The sequence below is a fragment of the Stereum hirsutum genome (genome assembly GCF_000264905.1).
Source record: "Stereum hirsutum FP-91666 SS1 unplaced genomic scaffold STEHIscaffold_7, whole genome shotgun sequence".
Lineage (NCBI taxonomy): Eukaryota > Fungi > Basidiomycota > Agaricomycetes > Russulales > Stereaceae > Stereum > Stereum hirsutum.
Window position 1 is genome coordinate 1,286,685 of NW_006763137.1, and position 20,616 is coordinate 1,307,300.

General features: G+C 50.6%; 8 protein-coding genes across 8 annotated transcripts; 2 read left to right on the top strand and 6 right to left on the bottom strand.

The window, feature by feature from the left end:
- Positions 1 to 1,250: 1,250 nt before the first annotated feature.
- Positions 1,251 to 3,173, bottom strand: STEHIDRAFT_157014 (uncharacterized protein; the record flags this gene model as incomplete). Its single annotated transcript, XM_007304294.1, has 7 exons — positions 1,251 to 1,489; positions 1,550 to 1,783; positions 1,858 to 2,227; positions 2,309 to 2,528; positions 2,596 to 2,956; positions 3,011 to 3,098; positions 3,156 to 3,173. 7 exons carry the CDS (start codon positions 3,171 to 3,173, stop codon positions 1,251 to 1,253), a joined length of 1,530 nt encoding a protein of 509 aa, XP_007304356.1.
- Positions 3,174 to 4,446: 1,273 nt separating this feature from the next.
- On the bottom strand, positions 4,447 to 5,811 carry STEHIDRAFT_79304 (P-loop containing nucleoside triphosphate hydrolase protein). The gene is made up of 4 exons (XM_007303987.1): positions 5,686 to 5,811; positions 5,398 to 5,628; positions 4,699 to 5,344; positions 4,447 to 4,632 (listed from the first exon to the last, which is right to left on the bottom strand). The coding sequence occupies exons 1-4, from the start codon at positions 5,758 to 5,760 to the stop codon at positions 4,604 to 4,606; spliced, it is 981 nt and encodes a 326-aa protein (XP_007304049.1). The 5' UTR covers positions 5,761 to 5,811; the 3' UTR covers positions 4,447 to 4,603.
- Positions 5,812 to 5,906: 95 nt separating this feature from the next.
- STEHIDRAFT_111161 (DnaJ-domain-containing protein) lies at positions 5,907 to 7,075 on the top strand (the record flags this gene model as incomplete). The annotated part of the gene is made up of 5 exons (XM_007304295.1): positions 5,907 to 6,090; positions 6,136 to 6,290; positions 6,348 to 6,392; positions 6,456 to 6,947; positions 7,007 to 7,075. 5 exons carry the CDS (start codon positions 5,907 to 5,909, stop codon positions 7,073 to 7,075), a joined length of 945 nt encoding a protein of 314 aa, XP_007304357.1.
- Positions 7,076 to 7,778: 703 nt separating this feature from the next.
- On the bottom strand, positions 7,779 to 11,214 carry STEHIDRAFT_79306 (kinase-like protein). The gene is made up of 14 exons (XM_007303988.1): positions 11,141 to 11,214; positions 10,811 to 11,073; positions 10,624 to 10,722; positions 10,380 to 10,562; positions 10,285 to 10,300; positions 10,210 to 10,219; positions 10,072 to 10,152; positions 9,806 to 10,010; positions 9,674 to 9,690; positions 9,503 to 9,572; positions 9,444 to 9,448; positions 9,313 to 9,389; positions 9,176 to 9,254; positions 7,779 to 9,109 (listed from the first exon to the last, which is right to left on the bottom strand). Exons 2-14 carry the CDS (start codon positions 11,026 to 11,028, stop codon positions 7,983 to 7,985), a joined length of 2,187 nt encoding a protein of 728 aa, XP_007304050.1. The 5' UTR covers positions 11,029 to 11,073; positions 11,141 to 11,214; the 3' UTR covers positions 7,779 to 7,982.
- Positions 11,215 to 11,789: 575 nt separating this feature from the next.
- Positions 11,790 to 16,538, bottom strand: STEHIDRAFT_79307 (uncharacterized protein). Its single transcript, XM_007303989.1, has 13 exons — positions 16,174 to 16,538; positions 15,991 to 16,105; positions 15,774 to 15,942; positions 15,584 to 15,711; positions 15,339 to 15,524; positions 14,166 to 15,287; positions 14,033 to 14,108; positions 13,812 to 13,969; positions 13,648 to 13,748; positions 13,286 to 13,592; positions 12,716 to 13,230; positions 12,548 to 12,657; positions 11,790 to 12,496 (listed from the first exon to the last, which is right to left on the bottom strand). Exons 1-13 carry the CDS (start codon positions 16,418 to 16,420, stop codon positions 12,017 to 12,019), a joined length of 3,714 nt encoding a protein of 1,237 aa, XP_007304051.1. The 5' UTR covers positions 16,421 to 16,538; the 3' UTR covers positions 11,790 to 12,016.
- A 74-nt stretch (positions 16,539 to 16,612) lies between these two features.
- STEHIDRAFT_79309 (V-type ATPase) lies at positions 16,613 to 17,402 on the top strand. Its single transcript, XM_007303990.1, has 4 exons — positions 16,613 to 16,663; positions 16,718 to 16,799; positions 16,860 to 16,960; positions 17,039 to 17,402. The coding sequence occupies exons 1-4, from the start codon at positions 16,661 to 16,663 to the stop codon at positions 17,228 to 17,230; spliced, it is 378 nt and encodes a 125-aa protein (XP_007304052.1). The 5' UTR covers positions 16,613 to 16,660; the 3' UTR covers positions 17,231 to 17,402.
- A 251-nt stretch (positions 17,403 to 17,653) lies between these two features.
- On the bottom strand, positions 17,654 to 18,867 carry STEHIDRAFT_168647 (uncharacterized protein; the record flags this gene model as incomplete). Its single annotated transcript, XM_007304296.1, has 1 exon — positions 17,654 to 18,867. The coding sequence occupies one exon, from the start codon at positions 18,865 to 18,867 to the stop codon at positions 17,806 to 17,808; it is 1,062 nt and encodes a 353-aa protein (XP_007304358.1). The 3' UTR covers positions 17,654 to 17,805.
- A 979-nt stretch (positions 18,868 to 19,846) lies between these two features.
- Positions 19,847 to 20,562, bottom strand: STEHIDRAFT_157021 (uncharacterized protein; the record flags this gene model as incomplete). The annotated part of the gene is made up of 2 exons (XM_007304297.1): positions 19,847 to 19,963; positions 20,038 to 20,562. 2 exons carry the CDS (start codon positions 20,560 to 20,562, stop codon positions 19,847 to 19,849), a joined length of 642 nt encoding a protein of 213 aa, XP_007304359.1.
- Between the last annotated feature and the right edge of the window lie 54 nt (positions 20,563 to 20,616).

The window sequence follows — 20,616 nt, forward strand, 5'->3', positions numbered from 1 at the left end:
CATTCGAAGGTCACACGCCTTTGCTCGACGCTGCACGAACGGTAAGCTCGTTGCGAATGGTTCTGCGGCAAGACATTTACACTGAATTTTCTTCTAGGGAACTCTAGCATTCATGAGTGCGGAGATATCGGACGTAAACCATCGTCCATACTTCGATAACACGACCGATCAAGAATTCACATTTCCATCTCCTGAGGAGGATATCCCAGAGTCCAAGCACAAAGTCACCCGCCACGAAACAACCCATGACATGGAAAGGTTCTTCTGGATACTTTGTTGGCTGTGCATCTCTTTTACAGGACCAGGAACCCGCGTCGTTCTCGACCAGACGTCTTCGAAAGACCAATTTTTGAAGACCGTCATTGAGGAATTGTTTGAGGGAGAATCTTTCCAATTAATTCCGCCAACAAACGACTCATCATCACACTCAAAAACGATTTCCAACAAAAAATCTTGAACCACATGCAGATCTATTTACGTCCACTCGGGAACACCCTGGTGAAACTCTGGAACGTTCTTCGAGAGGCTTACCAGACCCGCTCCTGGTCGGATATCCACGAGAAGTTCATCGCCATATTTGGGGCCGCCGAAGAGGGCCTCAAGGATCTGGCCGATGATGAGAAAAGGGCCAAGTATCGGGAGATAGAACAGGCTCAACGTACTGTTAGGGCAAAGGCTCTCCTGCCACGCTCGCCTCCTGCTGCTGTGCTCCGTGCGATGGCCAAGAAGGCTGCAGAGGAGAAAGCGGCTAAGCAGACCGCAGAGATCGCGAAGGTAAAGAACGAAGTATCAAGAAAGGCCTCGACCCCGAAGATCAAGAGGAAGGCAGATTCCGAGGATGATTTCAAGTCCTCTGGCGCGAAGAAGGCCAGGAAGGCCGCTGAGGAGGCTTGACGAGCCCTCGGAACCTTTTCGACACCACATTTTCTGTTGCCTTCCGTGTGATTTATAGCCTTACTGTTACTCCTCTATAATCGCAATCCATCGCCCGTTATCTATCATACGATCAACAGGAAGGTGTAGGGCAAAAAAATACGTGCGCGTCTGAGCTCCCTCGAATTTACTATGTAGAGTCTACCCTTCAAGTTGCATTCAAGTTGTGGTTACAGTACCAGGACGGCCTATCGGGTGAGCTTGGTAATAGAAATCCACAACGGTCCATATATATGTGGATGTTCTCTAAACGTACACTGATACAAAATAAAATATACTTCATATCTTCAATCGAGTGAGGACACTAGCAGATCCCACTAGCACTCCAAATCTTTCACACCCCCTTCTGGCCTGGAATTTGCACAACTCCTATCCACGATTCTGCTCTTCGCATTTCGCAGAACCACGACATCCATCCCAACTTCTTCTATGAAACTCGCCATGCCCCCGGTTTCCAGGTCGTCCTCCAGCGCCGGATAATGTCTCAAGATAGCGCGCCTATACCATGCAAACATACAAAACACTCCAAACGGGGAGATCGGCCTTCCCCCTGCGGCTATTTAGAATGCGCGTCTCATATGATGGGTCATGAGATTGAGAAAGATGGTCGACTTACCGACGAGAACCATCCACAGACCCCTTCCGAATATCAAGAAGAATAGCCCGTTTATGACAACGTGTACACCGCCCACGGTAGAGATGATCCCAAGGGCTGTACTGAGGACAGAAGGCGAGACGATTTCGACCGTAGGGATCCATTCGATAGTTTCGGGGAAGTGGGTGAAAAGTGCGATCGAAGATGTTCCAGCTTCAGCTGCTTCCACTGCGGAAGCGTTCGTTTGCAAGAGGTCTGGACGTGCCGATAGTTGCTAGTCAGACCTTGTATCGGCGAAGTCTCACCGCATCTTTGATAGGAGGGCTTACAGGGATCGTATGCGAGCCATTCGACCTTTCCCCTTACTTTCTTCGTTACTGACAGGAATCCTGACATATGTGTATTCGCGGGAAGGATGAAGGGGCTGGTGAGCGTCTTGGCCGTGGAGGGATCGAATCTTGCTCCGGCAATAGTGTCGATGATCCATATGGACAATGAGACGTTGGCGTAGACAGATAAATTGAGGTGATGAAAGAAGCTCCCCGAAGCGGGGATAGTACAATTCTGTGAGAGAGTATCGCGAGATTCCGGCCTGTCGACGTAGACCTGTACGCAGTGTACTCCACTCTCTGTTTCGGGGACTGTGATGTGTAGATCACGAAAGGTGCCGAAGACCTGATCAGCGATATTATTTGCGACCTACAGCACATTCCACGTGCGGAGGATTGCACACGAGGGTAAGGAGGATATAAATTAAGGAAGGCATGACTGATCCCTTACCGCGTAGATCTGGGGATTATTCGAACCGAAGGAATAGCTGGCACCGGTTGAAAGATCACTTCCGCTTTTGTCGACCAAGGTAAGAGACATGTGGACGGATTGCGTGGTACTCGCGGTACTCTCTTCCGAATTGACGAGGAAAACCGTGTAGCCCAACAGACCAAGCGTTGCGTATGCCGCGATCAACCCACGCGCGAAGCCCAAAATCGGAGGTTCAAACCTGTTCACGCCAATCAAAAACAAAAACAGACATAAAAAGAAAAAGAAAATTGAGGTATAAAACTCACGGATGCTTGCGGAAAGGCGAGTGACGAAACAAGGCAGATGCACAATGCCTCTCGACGTAGTGCCTCTCATTCTCGTTCCGGTTTGTACCTACGACCGAACGTAGCCACGGACGAGGCGCGCCGGCTTCAGATGGGTTCGGCGGCGGGGCGTTAGGGATTGCAAACAGAGGATTGAACGCTGGTGTCCGCCTCCATATATTGATAAAGGGTACTGAGATCATGAATAGAACGTAAACGCCGCAGAGGATCTTAGGGAACCAGAGACTGATTTTGTAGAAGGGGTAGCAGTAGTAGAGCAGCTCCTGCCAATCCGAAAAATCGTCAAGGATTTGTTCGTCCCAGGACTTGTCGTATGCTTCGGCTGCAAGGGGGACTGTAATCATTACGATGCCGAGGCTTGAAACACTGAACATACCTAACCAGCAGAATGGAATTAAGCCTGTAGTCAGGCTGAGATCCAGTAGGAAGAATAACGCACTCTCCGTACCACAGTCACAAAGTCGCTAATATCTCAATATTTGTTAGCCTATGAATACTAGATACACAGAAGACTCCCGCACCTGATCACGAGTAGACATATTATTAGGAGCACGGCGACGCCGACGAGACTAAAGATATTGGGAAAAGATATTGCGTACACGGAGAGCATAGGAAACAGCACTAGTAGGGTACCGTGAAAGAAGATACGGATGATGAGAAGCGCACAGTTTGGCTGCATAGAATTGGCGTCAACTGCAGCAGCCATTGAATGCGAAAAGTCAGCCTCGACCTGAGCCCGGGGTAGTGTAGAGGATGCCATAGTCGCGATAGTGAGGGCCCAGCTGAGCCTTTAATAGTGCCAGTTTCGAAGTGAGAAACATCACGGAGACCTGTCGAATGTTGATGTTCAGGGCATTCAGGTATCTGCTCAAGGATCTGTTAACGATGGGTCTTGGCGATTGCAGAAACTTCAAGTCTCACCAGACCGTCTTGGCAAGGCGATGATGATTCAATGGTTGTACCGTCATATTGAACCGCCATGCATTCCTTGGCTAGTCGTGTGTGATGTCGCAAGTAGGTGAAAGTAGATGTATGAGATGCCAAGAGGGGACAAGACTGGTATCGTCGTAGTGGCAGGAATCGTCGTAAGTGTCGTAAGTGAAGGGAATGCTAACGTGTGCCTCTTACTTGACATTTGTGCCTCTTCAATATTTAATACAAATGCAACCACAAAGTTTATGGCTCTTCCAATAGGCGTATACCTATTCGTCGCAAATCAAAGGAAGTGTTAGAATAATTCCAGAGTCCGCAAGGCCAAGCCGTAGTAAGAGCACACTCAAAGGGCCATCACAGCTGCAGTATGTTGTCCGGACGAGATGTGACGATAGTCGCTCAGACCCAGCGCCCTATAGCAGACCGATCACGGTATCCCAAGTGCAGCCAAGAAAAAGATATACCCTTTTGTTTCCGTAAGGCCATGGAGCTTTCCTAGTCTCCCACAGGCAGACCTTGGTGTTGAAGATAGGACGTTCAATAAGCTTTCCTGAATACTCGTAGACGCCTCAGGCTGTGGAGCGCTTGCGTCTTGCAGGCCAAGGTCGAGTAGGACCGTATTCCGATGAAGCCTCGCCGATCTGAAACTTGGTGGGTTCCTTCATTACGAGACGTGGATTGAGAATTGTCAGCGATACACGCAAGCGGAGGATGAAATCGGAAAACTAACTGGGCAAGACACCGGTGCGAACAAATAAGACCAAGCAACTGGCGACACACCTAATATATTCGCTACTTCGCGCAGACTGTTGACAGTTATCTTGGGCTGTAACGTCGAGAAACATCGACAGAGAGAATGGCCGCGAATATAGCGGCTGCCTTGAGCCCATGAATCTATCCCAAAATCCGAAAGCGTCGATAAGGAATGCGAAATGTACATGAGTGCTGTGATCTAGTAAGTGATAAAGTACAGGGATGCGAAAAATGGTATGAGTGTACAAGGTGCCGAACATCGCCAAAGGGACACGATGACGGGCTAATCATCGCCTAGAATCTCCTTTATTCCTATTGATAAAATAAGAAGATCTGTCATCGATTTCGGTCGACTGGACACGGGTGAAATATACTCACGGTCAATGATATCCAAGTATGCCGTGGTCGCAGGGCTGTCCGGATATTCGTCCAAAAAGCTGACCCCGTAATCCGCACTCTTTCCTATCCTCGGATCCAGTGGCACAGCACCCAGCATTTCTACCCCCATCTCCTCCGCCAGCTTTTTCGCCCCTCCTGTCGTCGGCTTGAAGATCTGCGACTCCGTCTTACAGCCCGGACAGACAAACCCAGACATATTCTCCACAACGCCCAACACCCTGATCCCTACTTTCCTACAGAAATCGATTTCGCGCCTCACATCCTGCAACGCCACCTCTTGTGGGGTCGTGATCACGACCGCACCGTCGATTCCCGATTCCTTCAGGTATTGCACTATGCTTAGGTGTTCGTCGGACGTGCCTGGGGGAGTATCGACGAGGAGATAGTCGAGGGTGCCCCAGTCGACGTCTTTGAGGAATTGGGAGATGAGGCCGTTTTTCTTGGGTCCGCGCCACATTATGGCGTTGTTGGATGAGGGGAGCATGAAGCCCACGGACATGACGCCGAGGTTGTCTTGAACGTATACAGGAGACCATCCCGATGATGAGGAGTGTACCTGTTCAGAGGCGATGCCGAGGATGGTGGGGATGGAGGGGCCACAAATATCGACGTCCATGATACCGGTCTAACGATATGCAGGTCAGTTCAAGCATGCTGATGCTGCAGGGATAAACCTACCTGCAAGTCCTCGTCTGCAGCAAATGCCCATCCCAGTTGAGCGGTGAATGTAGACTTTCCGACACCACCCTTGCCTGAGAGGACCAAGATCTTCCGCTTCACAGAGGACATTCGTTCACGAATCAAGGGAAGTGCGGGGTCGGGGCCCTTTGGTGTACTAGATGCGCAGATTTCCTGATTTGCGCATCCATTGCAAGCATCTGATTTGCCTGCTAGGTCTGATTCGGTCCCCTATAAATTTACGACAATTAGTGGGACGAAGAAACTGGAGGTATTAGCTGAGCGTACTGGACAATGTTCCGGTGCATTCGATGGAACGGAGAGAGGATCTGGGAGAGGTACGGGCTGTTGTACAGCAAGCATTATGCTTTAAATGTGGAAAATATAGGAATAAAATACAAGAGGCAAGAGACCGGAAGAGAGAAATATGGAGAGGGCGCTTGGTAAGGCTACTTTAAGCCGGCCCGGGAGGGCCCGCGTACCATCGCCCACGTGGCGAGGGGCGTCCAATGCTTGGTTCCGCTTTGATGAGCCGCAGCCGTTATGAAGTTCAACTTGTCGTGACTTCACACGCTGACGCTCCCCTCCTCAACCCGCATATTGAATCCTACGATCTTTGCGAGGGTCCTATGGATCCGATACCCAATTACTATGCCGCGCTAGGAATAAGTGTTGCAGCTACTGCTGATGACGGTAAGTACTTACGTTTGACTCTAAATGCCATAACCGCATTTGGAGGTAGGGTGTCCTCGGTCCTGACCTCGTGTTTGTTGATCGGTTGGAGTGTAGTCAGAAAGGCATACAGACAGAAAGTGCTTGAGACACATCCAGACAAACTTGGTCCTGATGCGAGTGAACAGGAGAAACAGGAGGCTGAGGATCAATTCAGAAGGGTAAGCTGGCCATCATAGAGTGTATCCCCTTTTCTAGCACATTGAACGTTTTGGTAGGTACGAGAAGCCTTTGAGGTGTTAGGCAATGTCGACCAACGCAGGGTAGGTGCTTGCTCAACGTGTGCTCATTCGAAAGAGTATTTTAGACTTATTGTTGTCCATAAGGCGTATGACATCCACACACGCAACCTCCCGCATCCAACACCTGCAACATCTCCCGCCCCGTCTGGTGCCTCGAGAGCCTCTTCCTTCAACTGGGACACGAAGTCCACCCACTCTACGCACTCGGACTCCTCTTCACAATCCACCTATGCCGCTCCATCTTCAATGCCAAGCATCGAAACCATTCGCCGCTCAGCTGAACGAGAAGCATGGGCACAATTAGGTCATATCCGCAGTCAGCAACGTCTTAGAGCCCTCAAAGAGGGCCAGGGGAGAAAACAGCTACAGGAGGACACCAAGAGTGAGAAAGCACTCGAAGTAAGGCGTGACGAGGAGAAGGAAGAGAAGAAGTTGCAGGTCGAGAAAGTGCAGGAGGTGAAGCAGGAAACGAAGGTGAAGAAAGAAGAAGAATACAAAGTCCTGGTGGAGACGATGGTGCAGGAGATATATAAGTTGAGTCCTGAGTGGGAGGCGAGAAAATTGAGGCTGGAGCAGGTACGCCGGTAAACTGACATCTGACGCAGCATCGATGCTGACGAGAGTGCATTTTGTAGATGAAAGCCTCTCGACCAAGCGTCTCGAGAAACGCTTCATCCAAGAGCATTTGGACGCTGGCATCATAGCAAGCCGGAACTTCGCCAACACTAACAACCTCTCAGAATTCACTGACCGCCCAGCGTATTATTCTCCTACGATGCCACAGGCAACATCATCTACTCAATCGTATCGGTTATTCGTTTATTATCCCCCTTTCTGTACCTTCATTCCCAATAAGCCAAAGTAGTACATGTGTGCACAGTAGTCGACGCTTTGTTTGTGCTATCTCCTATCTCCTTCCCGTTTCTGTGCTCTAACTTTGGTTCGTTGTATACGTTTTCCTCTCATATTGTTCAGGGTTCTATGATGGCGCTACCTAACTCAATCTCCTGACCTGTACACAAAGTCCCATCCTCGTTGTAAACAAACCTTCCTCCCGCTCGTCCGTATATCTCACTTACGCATCCTTCCAATTGCTGATGATACGGGCAAGATATATAGCTTTCACCTACTTTTCAACGATTCACAAGCCATCACCTCGCCTCTATATATTCCGTGTAATTACAAGGATCCTCATGGATCCAGGACAATATGCTTTCCAATCCTCCTAAGGTGTCCGTGTCTAGAATCGAGTCTGAAGAAGTTCGTAGCTACGCGGTGTGACAAAGTATATGGCACCGTCATGGATGTGGAATCGTAGAGCAAGTGGCCGCCCGTCGTGACCTTGGCGACCATATTTCGAACGGGCTAGGTACGGCCTCTAACATGGACCATCAAGGACAAAGCTGCATTGTATTGTTGTTCGTTCAGTCTATTATCTATTGTACAGGCGACGATAATCGCAATCCTGAAATGACCGTGTGGCAGTGGTTGGTTCTACGAACTCTAGGTGTCGCCGTAACGAAAGCAGATGGTAGATAGTGATGCGAAACCAGTCAACTAACGAACGGATGTATCCACCAAGGCCATCCTCAGCTCTCCAAATCTCCAGGTCTATTTCCCATCCCCGCTCTCCCCACTTTCACTGTCGCTCCCCCCGACCCCAATTTGGAAGTCTCCCGGCATCTCACTAGGTGGCGCATCCGCCTCCGTCCTTCTCTCCCTGATGATCTTCGCAATCGGTGCCACACCTGACGCTGCGCCCTCGCCTCCACCTTCACCACCGCCCGCCAAAGGTCCCAAGCTCTCGTATATCGAGACAGTCGAGAGGGTCCGCAATAGCTTTCTCGGTACATCGTACCCCGTGGCCATACTCGCCGTCCGTGACCTTGCGGGAACGATGAACCCATCTCGCTGCTGCATGGATGGGAACGCGATGCCCCCGGCGGTGCTGGTGCTACTGTCTTTAACGTGACCCGATCCAAGCGCATACCCCCCGAAGTTGACGCCAGAGCCGTCATCGATGAAAGATGAAGCGCGTGTCGGTGTAGGATGTGTACCGGTGGACATGGGTTGATAGGGATCCGATGGAGAGCCGGTGGCGCTTTCATATAATGACCCACGGTTAGAGTGTGCGCCGAACATGCTCGTGCGTCGGGCATAAGAAACGAGTGGATCTCTTGTAACGGCTGGGATGCGCTGGGTCGGATATGCGAGTGATGAAGAGCCTTGGGTGCTGCTTCCGCTGTTTCTCCGTTTCTCCATACTCGTTTCCTTCGACGGGAACTCTGCGAGTGGTGGTATCGTTTCCGTATCCTCCTGCTGTGCCTCGCTTTGTCCTTGCCCCTCGACCTTCTCCTGGGTACACTCATCCACTCCCTCGAGCCGAGTCGCATTCACCATCTCTTCATCAACTACCTCCACCTGCGCTTTGTCCCCGCCCTCGTCTACCGCACTAAGCACACTCGGGCTCCTAAGTGGCGCAGGCTCATCATCCATCATCTCTAACGCAATCATCCTGACCTCCCTTCTATAATCCTCGATCTCCTTCCACAGTGCCTCGCGGAACTGTTCTATGGTCTCTAACTTCTCGATATCGCGCCACCGGTCAAACTTTGTCGGACATTCGGGTTCGTCGTTGACGTCGTGATAACCTGAGAGCCATGGATGCTCGAGGGCTTCGGCGACGGTAATGCGGCCGCTGGGATCAAAAGAAAGCATTTTCTCGAGGAGGTCGAGGGCTATGGTTATAGGTACATGGGTGAACAAAGAAAATATGGTTAATTCTGTCTCATGAATTTCCTCACCTTGCGGGTCAGCGGAGGGGACAAGTTTTCGGAAGGGGACCTTCTTCTTGATCGGCAGCGTGCGGACGTATGCTTGTGCCTGTGTAAAGTCAGCTTGGAGGGTCCCACGACCAGAAAAAATGTGTAAATCATGATACCTTTTCGCTGCCTATCCGTTTGATCACCGCTTCGCTTGGAGTGCCCAGGACATCCAGAATTTTGTTTAGCTGGTCAACTAGAACAAAACATCACAAAGCGATTCAGGTTATGAAGATGATGCGACACTGACCATAGCTAAATGGATTGCGTTAGCTAATGAACTACCATGAGTAAACAACTGTCACTTACTCCTTGCCCTTAAAGAGCGGTTTCCCAGTCAGGAGTTCAGCCAGTATACATCCTATTGACCATACGTCGACTATAAGACGGAAGGTAGAGATGAAGCAACACCAATGAGTCAGGGATAGAGGTCAGTCAAAATCATTCGTCTCAAAGGAAAATACAGCAAATATAACGGACTTGCTGTATCGTAACGCCTGGCGGCCAAAGTTGAACGAGCAGTCCGAACAAGCAATGAAGAAGAGAGAGAAGGAGTAACAAAAGCCCAACCTGGGCCAAGTCCAGGAGGGTGATGTAGAATCCCGAACTCACTTGAATGCCAACATGATCTCGGGGGCTCTGTACCACCGAGTTGCTACATATTCTGTCATGTGCGAGACGTACTCGTCCGGTCGTGATTCGAAGCCTCTGCTCAGACCAAAGTCACAGATCTTGAGTTCGCAGTCGGAGTTGACGAGAAGGTTTCCAGGCTTCAAATCGCGGTGCACGACGGAGGCAGAGTGGACATATTTCATTCCTGGGTAGACACGTTCTCGGTTACCTCGGGCAGATGACGAAGGGAATAGGGGTTAAGATACCTCGAAGGATTTGGTAGGTGAAATATTGGACATGTTCATTTGACAGCATCTGGCCAGATTTGATGATCTGGTGCAGGTCAGCTGTTTACTTGTGGGTGAGCATGCCAGCAGGCGAACAATACAGCGAGGTCCACAAACCTTCCATTGGCTAGCCAAATTCGATAAACGTCAATCGATGAGAACGCCGGATGAAACACTGGGAACACACCGCACCTCCATGAACAGATACCTGGTTGCCGGAAATCCAGCACAACAAACCATGAGATCGATATGTAAATCCACGATATGCCACTGAACCAAGAACTCACATCTCATTGAAATTCGGAGCTATGGCGTCGACGTCAATGAGACCCGTTATGTTCTCGTGATTGTTGAAATGCCGGAGTAGAGCAAGTTCACGAAGGGCTCTCTTTGCAAGCTGTGTCTTTTCGAATATCCGGGTGACCATCTTGATCGCAACTGTCTCGCCCGAGATATCATCCGCGGCTGAGCTGTATGGAGGGTCCGAGGTTGACGCCCACACGTCGAGCAGAATTTAGAATCGAAACGCACATGACAACACCGTATGCTCCAGAGCCCATTTCTCTAATCAATTTCCATCTCTTCTCAACATGAAACGTCTTGTCAAACGACTGCAGTGTATGGTATCCCCTGTACATGTTCGGCAAAATCAAGACGTTAGGCACGAACAGTAGTCCTATATGGGGGAAGCGCAGCTATTGACGACATTTTCACGTACCTCCTCCGCAGGTTAGCCTCGGAAAACGGATCAGTCATTTTGCGCAAGAGGGATCTGCCCCGAGAGCTCTGATCCCATGACGAAGGTGACGCTTGTACACTTTCTGGGGATTCCTCGCCTTGGCTCCGACTCCTCGACATGCGCCTTCCACGCTGTGAGCCTGCGTTGGAATGTGGTGGTGCGTCCTCCGTATCCTGCATCTTCTCATTCTCGATCATCGTGGTTTGTCCGGAATGCTTGTATGCAAAAGTCCCGTTCCGGCGCTGTCATTGTTCCGAAAGTTAACAAGTCAGTAACAGCACATCGAGAATTTGAGGGATGAATTAGTACACTATATGACCGGATGGATTCCTTTTGCCAAGAAATCTGCGTCGAGCGATGATGAAGGCTGAAGACAAGAAGGGCACAAGTGTCGGGGAAGCAGGAGGATCGGAACGAGAGCGAGCCACAACTGGGGCATCACTAAACAGTGACACACCGACATAGATAAGATAAGATTAGATTTCACTCAAGTGGCATGTTTGAACATAGTGTGGCCCACAAAAACAACTGACAAAATTCTGAATTAATTTATTTGATTGCTATTGTCTCTCAAAGCATCGACGAAGTCACTAAAATCACTTTTGCTCCAAGATATGACGTTCAGGATTCGCCTGAATCCAAGAAAAAGGCCAGGAGTCAGACTCAGGAAAGGTCTGTGTGGTATGTGGTCGTACGGGCTGACGTCGAAGTGCATGGCTTAATTGATTCGCAGCCCTTGATGGACGTTATGGGCTAAACCAAATCTAAACCGAGATGCATAGAGAGATAGTCACACGCGTGCACTAATGTACGAGTACTATAGGGAAGAAAAGAGTTGGCACTGAATGAGTTAGGCAGTGAAGGCAGAATCGAGAAATAAGCACTTACATGACACTGATATCATGCTGGCGTCTGGTCTCCATACCACTGAAGTACAATCTTGAAAATGTCCGTTGATCATATGCGATGGAAATTGCAAAGAAAGATAAAGAAAGTATACGCGTATCAGATGCAGATATAGCAGTGTTTACGATGCAACAAGAGGAATAATTATAATTAACAAACAGTCGGAACGTTGAAAAGAGTCACTAGCATATTGCGCCACGACGGATGCATTGAAGAGCATCGACGGAGTTCTGCCCATTTCATAGCAATTTCAGTGCGCAGTAATCAATACACTTCTGCCTACGCAGGCGTGGGTGAAGCAGGAGCAGGCGTTTCCGACGGTGGTGGTGGTGGTGGTGTTGCAGCCCCATCTGCAGTGGCACTCGTCGGTGTACTCGCTCCGTTCCCGTTCGCCGTACCCGCTCCAGCAGGAGTTGCAGGAGCCGGAGTCCCAGCCGGAGTCCCAGCCGCTGCTCCCCCATCATCTTCCCCAAATATATCCAGATACCCCGCCACACGCGCCTTATTACCTGCCTTCTTCATTACATAGTCCCGCAAACCTGCCTTCAGACTCGGCTGTTTGTCGACCAACTCTCGTAGCTGTTCCTTTGGCAACTGAAGAAGGGCTCCGAAGGAGGATGGGGCGATTACTTTGGCGCAGCGGATGAAGCCTTCCCAGAGAGGAGGATTCATCCAGATCTTCTTGGTGATGAGACGAGAGAGGAGTGTGGTTGAGACGAAGCCAACGAGAGACTTATAGGTTGTGACGGCTTGGATGACCTGTGATGGATGTTCAGCATTTGTGATAGAACTAAATCTGAAATCTCTTACCGTCCGCAGGAAGAGGGTAGGTAGCACAGACTCATCTACGATCTGTTGCATCACAACAGCCAAGATCTCTGAACGGAACACGTCCGTCATCGAGAAACATATTCCAATAGCTAACGGAACAGACTGTCAACATCTAAATTTCCAAAAAAAATCATTAACACCACGGACCTTCGATCGCACTCTTCAACCCAATCTCCTTCTCACTCTCATGTAATAGCACCATAAGCTCAGCAGGTGTCAACAACTCACTCTGCCTCACTCTTGGCATATTACTCGTCACGCTCCCAAACGTCTGTGGCGGTGTCGTGACAATAGCCCCAAACACCGACCTCACCAGGTTTTTCGGCTCCATGGTCCCGTTCAACATCGATACAATCTTGGGCAAATGTCTAACGATGTCGGACTTGTCCATCTCCGCGATAATAGGGATGAGGAAACGGGCATCAAGGTCGCGCTCAGCCATAAGAGCTTTGACAAGGGCGACGAGTTGCGAGGATGGTCGAGAGTGTTCGGTGAAGATGTTGAGAACACGGAGAGCGAGTGTATCGGCACCAGGTGGGAATGTGCGCATGAGCGTGAGGAGTTTGCCGTTTGTTGGGCCCATTGAGCGCACGAGTGTTGTGATGAGGTCTTGAATCGCTTCTTGTACACTGACATCCATCTCTCCATAGGCGGCAAAGAGTCTGCATAGCGACATGAGCGCTGGTTTCGCGGGATGAGAGGGAAAAAGATACGCACTCTGCTAGGAATTCGGAGGATCTTACGGACAGAGCGAACAGGAGTTCGACGTGCTGTAACACTACAGGTTTCTGCGCTGGGAACTCCAGATCAGGGAGGTATGGTGTCTGCAGCATTTCTTCCTGAGGCAGCTGGCCATCTTCCATATTTTCATCCTGGTCGTCGGACTTCTTTTCCGACGGTGGCCGAGATTGTAACCGTCGAAGCAGGCCCAATGCAAACTCTCGCACCATGTTGTCCATTGGCTGCTGGTCTTCGCCAATCCACCGCTTGACGGTGATGATTGCTGCCGCTCGGGTGACCTTTTCTGTAGAATGCATTATTGTCAGCACAGTCCATACCTGACCATATTGTGGTATTACCTGGGTGAGTCGTGAGTTCAAGAATGATGTTCATTGCCTCTACTCGGAGGGTCGGCCGCTGTGTGACAAACTCTCGTAGAGTAGTGAACCCGACTTGCATGCTGATGGGCGAATGGTCAATGATGTGACATACTGCGGCAATGGAGCAAAGGAGACAGGCTTACCGTTCTTGTTCTAGACAGAGATCCCGGAGCAGCGTGAAAACATCTGGTGGTACGGCCGGCAAGTCCAAGAGAAACCGCCCAAACACACGGTCCTTGCCATCCAAACTATTTTGATAAGTTGCAACGATCTGGTTTAGCCATGTATCGTAGTTTGGCGGCTATAGTCAAGTGATCGACCATTAGCTTTCATGGTTGATTACGCATTCAGAATGCTGACGGACCCAGTTACGATCTCTTTGAAGCCGGATTTGATCGTTATACCATTCCTCGTTCATCCAAGTCGTGGCCAGTGCTATTCTAGAGGATAAGCAGAAGAGTCAGAGTAGACTAGCCACATGAAGGTGGCAGACTTACCGTCCAGAGAAATCCTTCATAATGTAGTCGCACAACGTCCGCCTCAACCTATCCTGCCTCTCGTACAGCCTCACTATCTGCTCATCTTCCTCCCCCTCCTTCTTAGGGTTGTCGTCCTCGTCATCGTCATCACTTTTCTCCTCATCATTCGGGTCCACAACTCGAGTGACCATCCTCACAATCAATAGCATCCACATGTCATTGACTCCGGGTCCAACTCCCCCAGTCCCTGGCCCAAGAGCGACCTCGAGCCCACCAACCAACAGATCATCTTTTCCATCCCATATTCTCGCCACACTCGACTTGACAAATGCGTCTCGTTCCGGTTCACTTAATGTCCGTGGAGGCGGGATCTTGAAATCGAGAGCAAGCAGGGCTTTGGTATCGAGAGCCGCTAGAGCCGCGGCTTCGTCGTCCTCTTGCATGGGCTCGAGTTCCTGGTTCAATAGGTCGGGCTCATACTCGAGCTCGTCCTGATCGATATCCATCTGGAGAGGGTCGACGGGCTCCTCTTTAACCTCGGTTGGAGGTACCGGCTCCGTGGGCACATCGGCTGTCTGAGCAGATTCCGAAGTTGCAGGTGGGACAGAAGTCGATGCAGCCGTGACTGGGGTTCCAGCTGTAGGAATTGTGGAAGCGGGGGCAACTGGTGTCACAGTAGCAATATCTGAAGCCCCAGGCGCACCCGCCGGTACGGCAACAGGGGCGACCATAGGTGCCGCACCTGTGCTGGGTCCTGCCACCAGAGTAGCGGCAGCCATCACCTGTCTGTAGTTCTGGACGAGTCCGATGAGTGTCCTCTCGTCGAAAGCTTGCAGATTTGCCACAATGAGCTCCGTGATCAGTGGCGCGGGCAATGTCGTGAAGTCGAATGCTGAGAGGATAGAGGCCGGAAGAGTGGCTGCTGAGGAGGGGTCATGGTCGAGTTTGACGCGCTTGTTAGCATCGGTGGCGGCAGGGTCTGTAGGCAGCGTGGTGGATGGTGGACGTTTGCGAGACTCGGAGAGGGCAGCCGCCGCTGCTTTGCGGTGTTTTTCGTCCAGGGTAGCCCTTTCCATCCGCGCATTTTGGACGTTAAGGGCGTCATTGATTTGATGGGCGAATGGTGCGCCTTGAGGTGAACTAAGAAAAAGTCAACATGAGCGGGAAGAAGCTACGGGTGTGATAACTTACCGAAGGATATGGATGAGAAGGATACGGATGGACTTTTCGACGCTGCGGACAGTTCCGTATGGAAAGCCAACGAGAGCGGCCGGTGACCACGCGCAAACAGCACCAATAATATTTTGGGCGAGAAGAGGACGTAGTTTGACCAGGTTCGGCCAACTGTTCAATATAGCAGACATGATGTCGGCATTCCTAGAATTGCGTGAAGAAATGTCAACCAACAGCGGGTAAGGGGATACTCTTGCACTCACTGGCTATTGAACAGCATGGCCAGGGTATGCTCAAAGAGTCTTTGGCCTTCAGCCTCGAGACTCATGACATGAATGAACGGATGGTCTGCAGGACACATGGAGAGGTTGGGGTCATTCTTGTTTTGCAGCTATATTCACGAGTGGCGCCGTAAGTATGTATATACAGAGCAGAGGTGAAGGTGGGGAGTACCCTAGGGTCAGCAATCCCTCGCGTCTGCACCAATACAACCCTCTGGAGAAATTTCAAGGCCGATAGCCTCACGCCCGCACTGACTCCTGGTGACCAGACGAACTCCAGTATTCGACCCTTCGCGAGCGAGAGTACGTCCCATTGTTGTCGGTTCGACCGGTTGGTGATACTGACTACGTGTCAGTAAAGATCCAAGGGTAAGTGAGAACACACTTACAGGTAACGGAATAAAAGAGGATACACTGCTGCGAACGCCTGCACAACCACCTTCACAGTCATGGGATTTGGGTCATGCAGCAACCCAGCGAGAGTATCCAGACATTGTGAGGCGACTACAAAAAGATGGGGGTAAATTGAAAGTCAGCACGAGATAAGCACACTTAGGACAGACGGGGCGTACGTTGTGTCCGCACTTCAATAGGGAGGTTCGCCCGACAGAGCCCAAAATGAAGGAGATCAATGACCCAGCGCTTGAGTATTGAGTCCCCTCCATTCCTCACTGTCTGTATCAGCGTCGATACGATGACCGGAATAGGTCCCGGTTGTCCTTCTAGAGTGTCACGCAGAGTGGCGAGCACGTCTGCTTGTTGTTTCGAGTCGGGTGGAACAGTGAGGGCGGTCTGTAGCGCCTGAAGTGGGTCTGCCATATTATTCGCAAATTATATGACGGAAATTGACAAGACTCAAGCCCTGTGGGCTATATGTTGGGTCGTTTATCGTTATTTTACGCGCTTGACTGCTGCAGGACTTCAAAGAAAGCACACTGCGCTGTCTTGGAGGCAAATGACGGAAGAGGGAAAGACGCGTTTTCGGAGTTTGAATTCTCCCAACGCAGCTTGCTCGGGTCCATTCACGCTCTTATAGCTCCATTTCACTCTCGTTGTACCATGGTGCGTTCTTCGAATCTCGACGTTGTTCTCATCACTAATTAAACTTATTTCTAGGCTGCTCAACACTCCCAGGGAATCCAAACTCTTCTTGAAGCAGAGAAGGAGGCGGCGAAGGTTGTCGCGCAGGCACGCCAATGTATCTCAATTCTACATTCACATCCGTATATCGATGTCTGAGACCATGCCTCTGATCTAGACAGGGTACAAAGGCTAAAGGATGCCCGCTCAGAAGCATCGAAAGAGATTGAGGAGTATAGGAAGGCCAAGGAAGCCGAGTTCAAGGCCTTCGAGGAGTCGGTGCGTCCCATTCGTTCCAATCCTCCTCAACCCTATCGCTCACGAGTTCAAACACTATCGTGAACGCACATTACACAGCACGCCGGCACAACCCAGACGGCACAAAGCGCTGTAGACGCGGAGACAGATGAGAAGCTTAAAGAGGTCGAGGGTCAGTTCGAATCAAACAAAGATGCCGTTGTCAAGAAACTGCTGGATCGCGTTGTCCTTGTCACCCCGCAACTTCACCGCAATCTCAAGAAGCTGGGTACAGAGAACTCCTCGCAGTGATCTCCCATACTTTACGAAACCCTCTTTACCTTGTCAACTCCTTTCCCGGACGGACCCAACTACAACGAAGCCTCCGAACGCAATGCATACGTATGATGTACTTAATTATCCTGCATCGTGCCCTTCCACGCCAACGATTACTCTTTGAAACTCATCCTACTGTCACTGCACTGGATACTATGTCTATCGCTTTGTGCGGAACAGCAAAGTGCAACCGTAGGTTTCTCGCCGGATTTGCACCTGGCCTGATTATCGACCCCCAGAGAATACGGTCGCAGCTATGCAGTTTCATTCGATCTCCCTAACCTTATATTCTCAACTACTCAATGCTGATCATAAGCAATGATACCTTCTCGATGTTTTATGGCAACGGCGCTTGCGATACATAACAATGTTCGGTACGTGTTCACCCATACATCTCGTGCTGTACTTGTCCCCTCGAGGTCTCGTTCTCCCTTCTACTCAATACTCATACATGGATGTGCTGAACCAATTCTAGCACCGATCACATACTCGACAAGTCGTTTCTGTGTCCATCAATTGTACCACATCACTCGCCTCATCCCCCAAACAATCTACGACAACAAACGTCGAGTTTTCTGGGTATGCGGATGATCCTTCCCCAGTACCTTCTCCTGCGTCTCCAATACCTTTCTTTGTATGGCCTCCGCCTCCTCCTCTCGACCTTGTCTCGCGATCGCATGCGCTATAGACAGCTGGGTTGCGAGCGTATTCGGATGCTTCTTGCCCTGCACCTTCGTTTGGTTCCGCAAGAGCTTCGTGAGCGACTCCTCTGCCAGCTTATGGTCTCCTCCCAGATTGTATATCGCGAGGATGTGGCATTGCTTGGATAGCAACGCGTCCGGACGGTTTGTTCGCCCCGCTTTCTCTTGCTCCTCCAGCACCTCCTCCAGGATTTTCTTCGCCTCCTCATACCTCCCTTGGTTATGGATCGTGACTGCTAGCGCTGCCCGATATCTCAGCGTCCACACATGTGTCCTTCCTTTCACCTTCTCGTGAGAAGCAACTACCTCCGTGCCCGTCTTCTCCGCCTCAGCCAAAGACCCCATTTCAAACAGGGCAACACTGAGGTTATATTGGGCTCTCAGTGTGGCGAGGTCTTCACGTCCGAGAACCTCCTTCCGTCCCTCCCACGTTTCTTGCCAAAACTTCATCGCCTCTCCATATCTTCCTGCACGGTATGCGCAAATGCCGAGCGATTCTCGAACGACCAACGTCTGGATATGCTTGGGGCCGAGACGTTCCACACAGGCCGGTAGTATATGATCCTTGATAGTCGTCTCGGCCAGTTTAGCACAACCGAAATTGTCGCGAAGGGTCATGACGATATCGTATCGCACGGCAAGTGGGGCTTGGACGAATAGCTTGTTCCGAGTCGCGGAGAGGAGAGTTCCGACTCGGCGTGGCAGTCGGAAGTGTAGTATCGAGGGCTTACGGCCGTCCTTTCCAAGAGCGCGGTCTTGCAGCTTCAGTGATTTGAGACTGGCTGCATGGACGTGCAATGATGCGGAAGAAGTCAGGTCGACGAGAGTGTCGGTGTCTGCACCGTCTGAGATGATGGATTTCTGGTCGTGGTCTTCATGGGTCGTGGCTTGTTCAGTCTGTCCTGTGTACATTGCTTTTTATCAATAAAGGTGGGATTATTCGGCTCTCGATCCACATACCGCGCTGTCCATTCATAAACGTCCCCTTCTCGTCGTCGATGCATCTGCACGGCTGTGAAGCTATACTCGGATTTTGCATCAATTTGTAAAGGTCAACTTTTAAGTGCACTGGTCGCAGAGTAGCAGATGCGACGGCTGCAAATAACTTACTATTAGAAATCTGCTTCACTCTCCTGAACATCCTACGATGAGCCTCCTTCAAGTCGTTCAGTGGGAAGGATGGATGATGGGAAGAGAAAAGAGCAGAGGACCCAGGTTTCGCAGGCACTGCATCTTAGGCGCCTCTGCAAGTTGATCTTACCTGGGTGTGCGGCAATTCCCGGCGGCGTTTGGCACGAAAATGGTATGTGGCCCCGATGTGGCCCTAGACTTGCCCTGGACTGAGCCGCGAGTGGTCTGAACTTGTCATTCTCATTGATGGACGACACAGGATCAGTCTCATTTTTATTCTGGAGTTTATGTGCAAGATGACGAGTAAGAGCAATGCCAAAATGTTGAGAGTGAAATGCAACGATGGTACAGAAATATTATAGGTTTGGAAGAAGAGACAGGTCAGGCGGATGATGCAGAAAGCGCGTGTAACAAGCAAATCCGAAAAACAGGGGCATAGGACGGAAGGACGGGTGGTCAAGTCAAGAGTAGTGAAGTGTGAGGGTACGAGTATAAGGATAGTGGGAGCAGTGAAACTGAGAGTACAGCCCTGTAGGTGGGTATGGTCCGAGAGTAAGGAAACGAGACTGAACGGAGATGCACAATACAAAAAGAAAGCAAAGAACTGTGGATGTTAAGTTTGACTTCGCGAATAGGGCGGTGGTGGTGTTTGTGTGGCGTCACCGGCGTGTGGCGTGCTTGGCAAGGAGAGCTCAGTTGATTCTGGGCTGGGTGGATAGGGTGGTCGATTCTTGGCTAGACGCTGGAAACGATGTCGATGTTAGAATCGGCGGAGAGGAAGGGTGAAAATGGAGAGACTTGCTGTCTTCAGTCGCTGAAGGCTAATGATCAAAGCGTCGACTGTGGCTTCTGAAAGCTCGCAAAATTTATCGGTCAACTAGACAAAGGGAATCAACCGATCATTAGTACGTATGGTCACTTCAAACAGGTTCAGTGAGGCAGGGAACGTACGGGATCATGACCAGGCTTCGCCACACCATTCTTCTCAACCCCCTCGCCACCCACCTCAGTCGCCGTCTCACTCAAACTCTCCATCTCCATCGTAGACGATTGTATCCTTCTATCCTCTGGTACGGTCCCTTTCCCAGACAACATACACGACTTCCTCGACCTATACCCCCACGACTCATGTCCACTTCCATCCCCATGCGAGCCCCAGTCCTGCCAATCCCTGCCCCAATGCTTCCCCCAGTCCCCATGTCCCCAGTTGTATCCATGTTTCTCATGCCAACGAGCATGATGATACTTCAATCTCTCCGCCGCCCCATCCTTGACCCTGTCGAAACATCCCATAACTTCGATAGCGGTGATCGCGCCGACGACGAACCAGAACATACGTGCAGGTCCTCTGCGGCGAGAGACGTGAGTATAATATGATGGTGGAACTTGAGCGTTCGAAGTCGAATGTGGGTTCCGGTGTGGATGCGGGCACGGTTCAGAGGGGTGATTGCGACTGCGATTCCAGTAGCAGCCCATGTCTTTTATGAATATCGAGATGTGGTGTCGTACGAGTGCTTTGAAAGCCGACGA